We start from the raw sequence: 12,703 nt of genomic DNA on the forward strand, positions 1-12,703 counted from the left end.
CTCACAGTGTCAGTCGGGACTGGGTGAGCTTGCTAATGTACTAAGGGAATTTGAGAAACTGAAAAATGTTATCAAAAATGCTCTGCTTGGGAAAGATCCAAAGTGTCATACATGTTACAATTGTTTGTGAGCAAGGACAGAAGGGATACATTTTCCCCAGAGAACGTTAAGAGACTAATAGAATACATCCCAGTTTAAAAAAAATAATTTAACAATCTTCAGATAATATGCCTGAAAAAGCAAATCAATAAAACATTTGATACATTCTGGATCAGGACCCCTCTGTCTATGAAGAGACAATGTGCATTATTAAAGCCTCAGGTCGGCAGCAGTCCTGTTGCTGACACCAAGAGAGCACCTTCTCCACTCTCACCTTCAATAGAGGAAGACACGAGAGAAAGGCAGTTGCATTTCCTTTCCATTATTATTTTGGTAATGTAGAATAATCCTGTATTGTCTGTGTTAGCAGTACTCTTCCTCCACTTATACAGGTAACATTGCTACCACAGCTCATCTCTCCAGAGTGGAGTGTGCCTTCAGTGATGCTGAAGGGTCCATCTTTTCTCTCTCACCAGCTCTCTCACATATCTCACTAAGCTGCAGGTAGGGATTTCACTGCCTGGCCCAGGTAACAGGCTGCACCCCCATCAAGCACTTAAGCCCCACCTCTAACTTCCCTTCACGACTATCTTCCTAAAAAGAAACCAAGGAGAATGATTAAAATTCTGGTCTGCCACCTTGAGTCAAACTCTATTTTCCTTACTAATGCATAGTCCTACCAAATTCAGAGGGGGCTCCTGTGGCATGTATTGCAGCACGTTTACAGCATACTTAAGAACAGACTTTCCTTCAAGACTTCTGAAATACTCCTTCACAATCTTCTCTGGTAAGGACATATGGCTACATTCAGAGCTGCATTGAAATGAGAGAATTTTCACAAGTATAAAACTGAAATAAAGTAATGGGAAATAAGAATCTCAGTGTACATCACATTGTACATCCTGAATTGCTATGCTTTTTGGGCAAAAGGGCATTAGATCTACATTTTGATGCACTGCTAAATGACTTAATTCTGTTTAATGCATTTTCATCTTACAAAAGAGTCAGAAGTTGCATTTTTGTCTGCCAAAGGTAATAGCTTATATAGGAAGTCATGTCATTTCCCCACTTCCTTTTCTACCTGTCAACTTCTAAAAAAGTGCAAAGAATGACCCTATTATTTTTTTTTTAATCTCTTTGTTTTTCTGGGTTTTACTGTGATAGGTGGGTGGATAAAACTATAAGGACATCTTTTATAATTTCTGAGAAATATGCTAAGAGGCAGACCAGACAGTTCAGCACAGTGCTAATGTAACGGTGAGTAATGAATGAGCATGAAAAATGGACATTTGTCAGCCAGGAATTAGATGCAAACCAGATGAACAGAATAATACAGCATTACTGTCAGGAAAAGATGAATTTCTGCCCTTGGTAGACCTTTAAGGGTCTCTGCTCCTTCTAGAACTCCAACGTCAACTTTCCTTCTGTAACAAGTAATCTAAAAAATTAGCAAGCTTTAAGAGCAAATAAGGAAATAAACACATTATTTTCTATACAACTGTCATATTAACTATGCTCATTGAGAGAAATATGTTTAGTGTGTGCTTTCAGAGGAATAAGGGTTTAAGAATGTGAGAAGACCTTCTCAAGAAGTATGCTTTATATGGGTACGTATATATAGCCATCCATATAAACTCAAACATGTAATAAGAAAAAAAATGCAATTAAAACACTACAGAAAAAAGAATATGGCTCAATATAATTTTAGCTAAAATTTAGTTATTAGAGGATCAATATGTAGCCAAGCTCTCCACTTCAAGTCTACCTCCTACCCTTGAGAGTGTTCTTAACAGGCAAGGTTCAATATGGTTTTAATTTTACTCAGCCTAATAAGAACATCCAAACAGAAAAATAATTGCAGAAAAAGAATGGTAAAATGCCACTAATGTTCTACAAAATGAAAGAGGATCTGTGCTTCTGAAAACATATCTCACTGCATTTGGATGACTGATGCTGAGTTTGAGAAACATGACTAATAATGGTCTATTCCATTCCTCTTCCATCACCTTCCAGAATGTGGATAGAGTTAAGAGACACCTTCTTTTTTTTTTTTTTTTTTTTTCTAAAAAATAGAAAAAAAGGCATTACAGACTGAATTGCAAATCTAAATGTTAGAAACCAGGCATACTTTGGCCTGTCTTTTCTGTTCACAGCTGAGTCTATGACCTTTGCACAGGGATCAATCACACTGGTGGGTAAGTAATGGAAAGGTTAGGTACAAAAACCCTTTTTTTTCATTTTGTTCTTCTGTGGTTTCAGCTCTCTGTTATTAATTAGATCAAACCAGATTTCCACTGAGACAGTCACAGGAGTGCCATCAGTCTGTAACCCAGAGGATCCCTCTGAACCTCTATCAATTGCTTTCCTAAGTGTGGTGTCTCACCCTGCAGGGTCCCCTGCTGTATCAGTCACACACTGGGTGTTGATCAAAGCCTCCTGCCCTCCTTCAGTACACCACTGCTCATGGAATGACACTGTGGCTGGCCAGACTTGTGCTCTCAGCTGGCCCAAGCCAGTAGCTGAAGCTGAGGAGCTCAGGATTGAGGAAATAAATCAACACCTCAAAACTCCATCTTAAAGCTCAACACACAACTCTATGCCACTCTTTCCTTCTCTTGAGGGGCTGTTTCATATCTGGACAGTCCTAAAGACAAATGTCGCAGCACCATGAGGCTTTCCTAGCCACATTCCCAGCCTTGGAGAGGAACATCAGGTATGGTGGAACTTCCATCTTTCCAAAGATGCCTGGCAGCTGGTCACTTGGGATGAGCTTGTCTGTAGCTCTCTGGTGTCACAGTAATAAATCAGGCTGACACCCCACACCACCAAGAAGCAGCGTGAGTTTTGACAGCTGAGCAGCTGATGGGGACTGAAGCAGCTTCTTGGAAGTGCACAACATGTTTCTGGGAGGCAGCCTACTATATCCACTGACCTGAGTTACAGAATGAGGTGAGGAACACCCTTTGCTTGTCAGGCTACAATCTGCAAGACACTCTACAAGAGCCCAGAACCTTCTCTCCTCTTTTATTCTGTATGTATTTTTAGCCTAACCAAACAAGGGGTGTAGACTGGCCAGCCCCTCATTCTAACAACAGCATCTTCAGCCAGCTGGGGATAACATTACACCCTGATGACTCTCTGCAGACTCACTGCCTAGGTATCTGCAGAAAAAAACATTTTTTTCCCCTCCCCTCTTTAGCTCTAACCTAGTTCAGCCAGGTGGTCCTAAGACTAAACACTCTTTTGCAATGCAGCTTCCACGTGGGCTGTGCTTGTAATGAAGGATGACCCATTCAACACATTTGGTATTGATACAATTGCAAAAAATACAAGCAAGCAAACTTTATCAAGCATTCACTAAGCAGATGGGTTCCCAGGTGTACATCAGTTGCACTATTCTCTTCCTCTTGTATTTTTACTTCGTAACTCGATATTTCTTTGTAAGCTTAACCTAAAAACTAACTTGTAAACTTAATTCTATTCATTAATTTATTTGGTGATTAAAGATGGAACCCAAAGTTTGGTTTTTTTCAAATAAATCTAGATGTAATGTTCAAATGACCTAATCTCAACGGGTGCTTTTTTACATGACAGATATACTAAAGGTACTAAAGAGAGATATTAGAAACATCAGGTGTACATTGCAATTCAATTCGTAGAATTGAATTTACAAGACACTGAAACACTAAAAAAGAAAACTATTTATATACATGTGGTATTTTGTTGTTGTTGCTCTTCTGATACACTAACCTAGTGCACACAGCTGTCTGGTCACTACCAAAATATACACAAAATTTTGTTAACTTCCTAGCTGGATCTATGTATCACCGTTAGGCACTAAGCAGACTCTACTGAAAGATGATAATTAGGCATGACAGTGTAGGTAGGTAAGGCTCCTACAGAGGGACTAAATACATATAAATTCAGTAAAGGGGTTTCCTTTTGCTTTTTAAGCAATGCTAACAGTTATATCAAGCCCACCCTAATTTATAGAGTCTTGGCTCTTTAATAAAATGCAATGTAATTTATATTTATTACTGTTGCAACTGCATCCTATAATTTGGGAATGGTCATTCCTGTTAACTTGGAAAGTGGTACAGAAACATGCCTGTCAGGAGCAAAAACAGAGTGGTAGGATCAAGTATGCTAAATGTGCAGTCAACTTCTCTGCTGCCCTTTCTGTAATCTGCTGTTCTTTAGTAATCTTAGCTTAAGACCACATGCCTCAGTTATCCCTTTTATTAAACTACAAGCAGCAGATATTGATTAGTAGCAACTTAAATGATACACAAGGAAGGAATTAGGGTCCTATCTATGTTAATTCTCATACACACTTATCAAAGTACATAAATCACATTTTTAGGATATTTTTTAATACTGGATATCCTGGGCCTGCCTTCCTATTAAAATTTTCAAGTGTTGTCCTTCCTAGCTCCCTCTCCTTATTTCGACATCCACCCAACTTTGTATCTATTGCAAGGGGCTCTAATGCTTTGGTGGCTACAGAACACGTCCTCACAGAGTTGCTTGGATTAGGTGTGTGAAGAGAGGGAAGAAAGGCACTGCATCAATGTAACATGGAGCATGGGACCCAGGACTAAAAGCTGAGATAACAAGTGCCAGTAAAGAATCTGTGATTTTTTTTTTCATATCTGTTTCTTTGTATAACTGCATACCCCTTGTAAGCGGAGATAAACCACCAGATGAACCAATCTACTTTTCTGTATTGCATTTATCTTATCAGTATACAGCATCTGACATGCATATTTTAACTACATTCCTTTGAAAAATTGTCTGGGGGAATAAAGGTTTTTAGATAAGTACATAGGAAACTAGTACAAAATTATAAAAAAGATTAACTGTAGCACAGTTCCTTACTACATTAGGGCTTTTTAAAACTTTTTTTGTTTATTAAATTCTGATTTTAAGATAATAAATAAATGAAAAGAAAAAACTATTCACATTCATTACATAAAGAAAAAAAAGACTGAGTAATAGAAATTACTGAAAAAGCTTCTATTTTCTCATGGGTGTTCAAAAAATCCAAAACCTAACAGAAGATTTAGGGTTTATATTCTTACCATATTTTCTCAAGGACAGCATGGGTTAACATCATGAAGTCAGTGAGGCTGCAGCAACACCGAAGTGGTGCAAATGAACAGTAAGGTTGCTCTATGCACATGGGCTCAAAGCAATTTATCTGAGCCACCCCTTTATTATCTGATCTAAAAATTAGGTCAAATCCTGCAGCTATTGTTTAGTCTTTATCAGATGTATCTTCCAGTGGGTTTAGCTCTACTTTTGGTTACACAGGCTCAGATCTCATTCATTGTTTTAACAGGAATTTTTCCCTGTTAGGTTTAATCTGCTCAATTACATCAGTCCTGTTACAGAAAATTCACATTAAAACTTTATATTCGGCTTGGGTTTTTTACAGCTGAAGGTAAAGCTGCCCAATCCCCCTCCTTCCTCCCTCCCTCTAAAACAGTAAGATCTTCTAACTGAGCAGAAAAACTGTATCAAAACATATTAGTGACTCACTAGTGCTCCTGAGAGGATGTACCTAGAATAAACAAGAAATGTGTGAATAAATAGGAAATGTGTTTTAGCACTTTCCTTGGCCAATATCTCAGAAAATTTATTATATCTTTCCAGCTTCACCAAGATACATACATTAGGTGTCCCTACTTTGTTGGGCACTGAGATATCTAAAACGCCAAAGTGAAAATTAATCTGAACAAATCTGCTAGTCTAAAAGGATGAAATCCTCAGCTCTGCTCTCATGGGGAGACCAACACCCCAGGAAGATGGATTCCATGAAACAGGAAAAATGTTCTTTATCAGAAACAGCTGATAGCTGAAGCTGAATAGCAGAAATAGCTGCACAGAAGGGAGTAATTTCCCAACATACTCGTGATCCAGGAGTGCAACAGTGATTTGCCGCTAAATGCCCTGAAGACTTAAGGAAGCTGGGATGTTGTCTTTAGACTCACTCTTTTTCTGTTTATATTGCTAGCATGGGCAGCCTTTGAAAACCATCAGCATCTTTACTCCATATTTATGGATTACTCCTTTCCTGAATAACTGAAGCTCTTGGTCAGAGCAATGTTGCAATTGATTTTCACCAAGAACTTTCATTGACTAGGTTGTTATGTACTTTCTGACACATGCCTGACCCTGCATTAAACAAACACAAGCCACTTTTCCAGGATGCACATTTTTCACACTTTCAAATTACTTTTCAGTTAATTCTATTACACGCTCAGTGAACAGTGATGCTGGATGCTATTTTTTTGTTTGTTTGTTTTAATGGAGTGTAGCTCCAGCCCTTAAGAGGACACCATAATTCCAGAATAAGACATAAGGGCATAAAAGAGAAAAGATAAAAAGAGGAGGAGAAGGAGATGGATAGGGAGAGGGAGAGAAAAAAGGAGAGGGAGCAGAGAAGCTTTTCTTAATGTGCTAAGTATGGCTAGTTACGCTACAGTTGTATCTGTCAAGATGAAATCACCAGGTTCAGGTATTAAGATAAATAATACCACTTAAGCAGAGCACTTTACATGCTCCATTTACCCCTCACCTTTCCTAAAGGTGTCAGTGTTCACTTCTGTGCCAATTAAAAGGGAACACTGCATTGGTGACAAACAAGCAGCTATAGCTGCACACTGATCTGGAGAGATGGACTCTTCTGCCCCTCTTAAGTTTTGGACATCCTTGATTTGCTAGATTAATAATACTGCATGGACCCCACGTTGCATCCCAGCCTCATGGCACATCGTGTAACCATCAGAACACTCACCAGCTGTGTTGAAAGTTTGTCATGAAAAAGCTATTATAATGTCAGTACAGATCCAGTCCTAAGAAGTCAAAGTTGTGAATACAGATGAGTATTGGTGTACCCGAGTCCAGAGTTTGAAATGGTGATCTTGTAGACCAAATGACATCACAAAGTAAGGCATATTCCCCACATTATCTGTCTGACTTTCTAAAAAATAGTTGTCAGTTATCTGAGAAATTTACTGAAATCTGTGTAATTGGAAATGGACAATTTTGCAGTGAATGTGCTTTTGCTGCTGGTTTAAAATCTGCAGATTGAAGGCCTAATACTTCAACCCTTAATCCCAAGGAGCCTAAGTGATTTGCCTGAGCCACAGCTGTCCAAAACCCCCAAATTCAGGAACAAGAGGTTAAAAAAAAACTTCAGTAAAATGCAAAGTCACATTTGAGTTACAGGCCTATAAAACTCCCTAGTATTTATTTAATTAGATTTTTCTAAAAAAAAAAAAAGAGCCACCGAGACTAGAAAAATTACTGAACTGATTTTTCCTCTATTTCCAAAATATACTAAGAAAAATAAACAAACTCTCTACTGTGAGCAGCTTCAATAGAAATGTGGACACCTGGGAAGAAATGTCAATTGATATAAAATAGCATTCACATAATTATTATGTGTTCTATAGAAATTAGGTGCATAGTTTTGGCAGCGCACAAAAGTAACTTAAATATCAAGTAAAATACACTCAAATATATATAAAATACTTCCAAACTGTGTTAATTTAATGGCCATCTGTCAAGGGCTACCTGGCAGAACATGAAAATCTAATAAAAACAGTCAATTTAAGAGCCATAATCTAAAAAACCTGTTCAAACATTGCTAAACCCCTCTGAAGTGCTGACTGCTTAGAAGAAAAAAAAAACTGAAATAACTCTCTTTTGTTTCAGTACAAAAAAAAAGAAAATCCTCAAAGTTTTGAAAAGTTTCCTGCCATGGGACAGCACTATGAACACATGTAATGGCATTTCTACTTTTGCAGGAAGACAATAATTTTAATTCCCCTTAACCCCAGGGAATTCTTCTCTGAGGTGTAGTCCTGTACTCAAAAGTACATGTCTCTATTTCCAGTCAGTTACTTGGACTAAAAGAATTCAAAAATGTGTATTTAAATGGAAACTCCCGAGATTTGTATCAGGATGTTTACATAGAAGGTATCTCCTCTTCAAGGATTTAACCATGTAGTACTTTCTCAAGAACAAAAGGAGAATTAAGCTCTAAATGGAGAGTTTTAAATGACAGACAGTCCTTCCTTTAATGTGTCTGTGAAAAGCTTTATTTGGCTGGAAGAATTCTCTTCTACCATTTTAAGTTGTTAGGTACAGTTCAGGAAATATAAGTATGCTGCAAATCCAGCTTCTAATGACCTTTTCTCACAAAAAGTGTTTTTGCTGAGGTGAAAACAGTGGAAGAGAGACAATTCCAGATAATATATTTTGTTCCTATTATACAGAACAGTATTTAATCATGTAAAAGAGAAATGGGAGTCCCCAGTGTGACTACTCTAATACAAAGAAAATCATCTCTTTGAAAATTAATGAACATTAAATATTTGTACAGTCAAATGAAGATCTGTTTTCAGGGAACTGGTTGCCCTGTGTTCTTGGGGTCTAAGCTGGGACTGGTTCCAAATAAATACTGAGGTTAGTAGCCATGAATAACAATGATGAAATATTAGGGGTGAGATAATCACTTTCAAACTCATATTACCAATCTGATCACATGATATGCTAAACACACACTTTTTTCTTTGTTAAGGAACAGCAGTTTTATTATATGGCTACAGTGGCATATATTTTCAGCTTTACAGAAAAGAACCTGTGTGTTCTGGAGGACACCAAGTTGACTGTGAGTCAACAATGTGCTCTTATGGCAAATAAGCTAATGGTAGCCTGGGCTGCATTAGAGAAAAAGTATTGACAACAGGTTGAGGGAGGTGATCCTTCCCCTCTGCTAAGCACTGGTGAGGTCAAATCTGGAGTGCTGGGTCCAGTTCTGGGCTCCCCAGTACAAGAGAGACGTAGACACACTGGAACAGTCCAGCAAAGGGCCTCCAAGATGACTAGCATCTCTCCTACAAGAAAAAGCTGAGAAAGCTGGGACTGTGTGGTCTGGAGAAGAGAAGGCTCGGGGGATCCCATCCATGTGTACAAACACCAGATGGGGGGGTGCAACAAGGACATAGTCAGGATCTTTTCAGTGGTGCCCAGTGATGGGATTAGAAGCAATGGGAACAAGATGAAACATAGTAAGTTCATTCTGAACATCAGGGAATATTTTTTCATTGTAAGGGTGACAGAGCAGCAGCGTAGATTGCCCAGAGAGGTGGTGGGGTCTCTTTTGTTGGACATACTCAAAAGCCATCTGGACATGATCCTGAGTAACTGGCTCTAGGTGGCCCTGCTTGAGCCAAGAGTTGGATCACATGACTTCCAGAGATGTCTTACAGCCTCAGCTGTCATGTGGTTCTGTGAAAAGAACAGCTATCACCTCATTTCATAGCTTGCTTTGTTAATATTCCTACTCATTAGCTTCAGACACTTTTCTTGAGACATAAAAGTACTGTACTCAAGAAATACTGGTTTTGATGCTTTCCCCCCACACAGGGGAGAAGAATGAGATTTTGTTCTTATGAAGAGAATAAACTGAAATTCTTATGAATATTTCTGAAGGCCTTCATTTTAGCATGCATCTGTAACTGCAGAAAATACAAAGCCTTACTGGCTGGAAATAAAAACTCTCTTGAACAGCAGAGATTCCACTTCTCACCCAAGCTTCATCAACTCAACACAGACAGCAAAACACTCACATGCAATGCGGACGTAGGCTTTTCGGCTCTTGGTGGTGCCTGCAGAGCTCCAGGCAACACACTGGCACCAGTAATCCTCGGGCCCGAAGAGCTCCTCAACTTGCTGGCGGGAAATCTCAATGCTCACCTCTCGGACAATCAGACCTGTCGGGGCACAAGTAACACTGGTCAGTATTAGGCTTACAGGTAGAAAGGAAAAAGTGTAGATACAGAAGTCTGCTTGGAAAGCTGTTGGGAGACCTTACAGCTCTCTACAAATATCTACTCAGCAACACACACCATCATAAGGATGTTATTATCTGCATAATAAGAGATGTGGGTGAATTAGCACCTCAGCTAATATAAACTGTACTATGTCTCTAGGACAATTAACACCAAGTGACAATGCAGATCAGTTTTATTTTGATATGAATATCATATAACCACAGAGTCATTCAATTTATACGACTTCCTTAGCCCTTCTGTATTTCATCTCCTTTTGCTAGACAGACACAGCACAGGGAAAAGTCCTGATGCTGAATTGCCCAGGCAAAAGGATTTTACCGGGGCAGAAAATGTCATGATACATACAAAGATACTTTGTAATCATGAGCACATGTGCCTCAGTGTGGTTACTCGAAGTAGCAGGATGGGCACTACTACTGTCATATATGCTACAGATACTGCAATATTTTTAAGGGATTTTATACCACAATGAAACCCATTTCAGTGCCTCACAGTCTTCCTGGCCCTGGCCTCCATAATGCATCTCAGCACAACCCCCCACCATACCCACAGCTGCACCCACAACAACAGTGAACCACTTGCTATCCTTCCAAGTAGACCACATTTGCCCACATTTCCCACACAGTGCTCTCTCTCTGGAAACTGTTTTGCTTCTTCTAAGCGCAAGGAAATTTTGTGGTGTCTCAGACACCACCGCAAGGATTGCTGGTAAAATGTGTTGATCCTCTAATGACAACTACTGTGTTTCATGCTGACACAACTTTCTCTGCCTCAAAATGCACTGCCTGGTCAAAAGGCTCTTAATTCCAGTCAAGACACTGGGTGAGGGTGAGAGAAAGTGCTTACACCTCTTGTCAGTATATTCGGTCTTTGCTGGCCATGCCAAGGTATCAATAAACTTCTAATAAGTCTGCCTGTAGAGAACACCATCGTCATTTCAAAAATGCACTCTCGCAAACAGCTCTGAATATATAAATTCACATACAAATGTTTTGTATCTTGAGTCTGATTTTTTTTTCCTTCCAGAATTGCCAGGAAACTCAACTGAAATATCCTTGGATCAGAGTATGCACAGTTTGTCCCCATCACCAAACACCAAAGGGCAGGTCCTTCTGTTGAGCACAGACTTGAGCCTGTGGAGGCCAGCTACCCTCAGCCTTCCCTGCCTCACGGCTTACAAGGGGATATTCATAACGTGAATGTTCCCAATTGTACTGCATGGCGTGTTCCTCAAGTGCTGGAAACCAGGCCAGCCCTTTGATTTGCCTCCAGCCTCACAGAGGCTCCATTCAGGGAGCCAACGATTAATTACTGTTTGCACACAGTTGTGCACTGTCATTGAGGCTGCATGCTGTTTGCATCCCAAGCTTGGTTAACAACTTAACGGCAGAAAGGAATTAATGCATGCAATACCATAGACTTCTCTGGTGGGAATGCCATCTAATGAGATGCATTTTCCTGTTAGAGACTATCACAGCCCAGCTCCCTTTTTATTTCATTATCCTTGACATCTTTAGCCATTGAATAATCAGCTACTTTGGGGGAAACACTTAATAGCTCTTCTTCTTGAAATGAAATACTTAAAATATGGCAACAGCACTCCAAAGAATGGAAATCAAAGGAGTGCATGGGCATTTGATATGCAGTGAACACTATGTTATAAACTTGTTCTGCTTTGATGAGCTAATTTGGCTCCAAAAGGGGTCTGAGGGATAGCTTTTGTCCTGGTGAAAAGAGCATGAAGAGGGTGGAGAGGAAGCATGTACATTACATGCATAAAAATTGTTATATTTTCCCAGTGGAACTGCTGTTAGCCTAAAGATTACTTCAGTTCATTCCCAGTTTTTATTGCACTAGCACAGGGAGCCTTTGAAGGTTACAATATTATGTTTTTATAATAAGGCTGATTATGACAGAGCTTGATGGAGCCGTGAACTTTGTTACCCAAGGGCTAAAACAAGCAGACTCATAATGACCATACTGGTTAATAATGATTATGATATAGTCTTAACATTCAGGATACAAATGCTGTTTTCTGATAGTCTGTGGATGATACAAAACTACACATTATATAGCTCCCTCTGAAAGCACCAGTAGAACTTTTTCTCTCTGACTTCCTGAGATGCTTTCTAATTCAAAATAACATGCTACTCCAGCTAATGTCTTCTGGGACAGGTGTGAAGTACTGACAGGTTTCAGGTTATTCAAAGTAATTTGGTCTCTGAGTAAAATCAACAGTTGTGTCACAACCAAAGAGACCACCTCTTTCTGTTTGCAAGCAAAAGATATCATTTTTGTCTTTATCTCTAAGGTAAACTATTTTTCCCTGAGTTCAAAACATATCAAATCAGTTGGTGGTGCCACAAGACACCTGGGATGTAAGGATTCACAGCCAGACCTCGAAGCTGCTTTCACCACTCCTTCCCACCATTGCCCACTGGCACCTCATTGCACAAACAGCCACACTGATTTAGGAGAAACCTTCTCACCAGATGAAATGCACCCAGCTTCAGACTCTGGGGCAAGCACAAAGAGATGCATTTCCTTTGTTGAACCAACTTATCCCTTTTGCTAACACACTTCAACATCACCCTTAACAGAAAATCTCTTTCTAGACCAGATTACAAAAACTGCAATTTGCTGAGATTCCTCAGATAGCAACTGCCTTGTTACCAGCTGACATGCTGCTATACCTCAGATTTCAGAGGAGCTGGCATAATCTGCTTTCATTCAGGAAT

General features: G+C 39.4%; 1 protein-coding gene across 2 annotated transcripts in view; it reads right to left on the bottom strand.

The window, feature by feature from the left end:
- Positions 1-12,703, bottom strand: part of UNC5C (unc-5 netrin receptor C) — a 256,143-nt gene that overhangs the window by 66,350 nt on the left and 177,090 nt on the right. For both annotated transcript variants that reach the window (XM_064651944.1, XM_064651945.1), the window contains exon 3: positions 9,741-9,884. In XM_064651944.1, coding sequence (XP_064508014.1) covers positions 9,741-9,884 — 144 coding nt within the window. The remainder of the gene's footprint in view (positions 1-9,740; positions 9,885-12,703) is intronic.

The sequence above is a fragment of the Pseudopipra pipra genome, chromosome 4 (assembly GCF_036250125.1).
Source record: "Pseudopipra pipra isolate bDixPip1 chromosome 4, bDixPip1.hap1, whole genome shotgun sequence".
NCBI classification, from domain to species: Eukaryota; Metazoa; Chordata; class Aves; order Passeriformes; family Pipridae; genus Pseudopipra; species Pseudopipra pipra.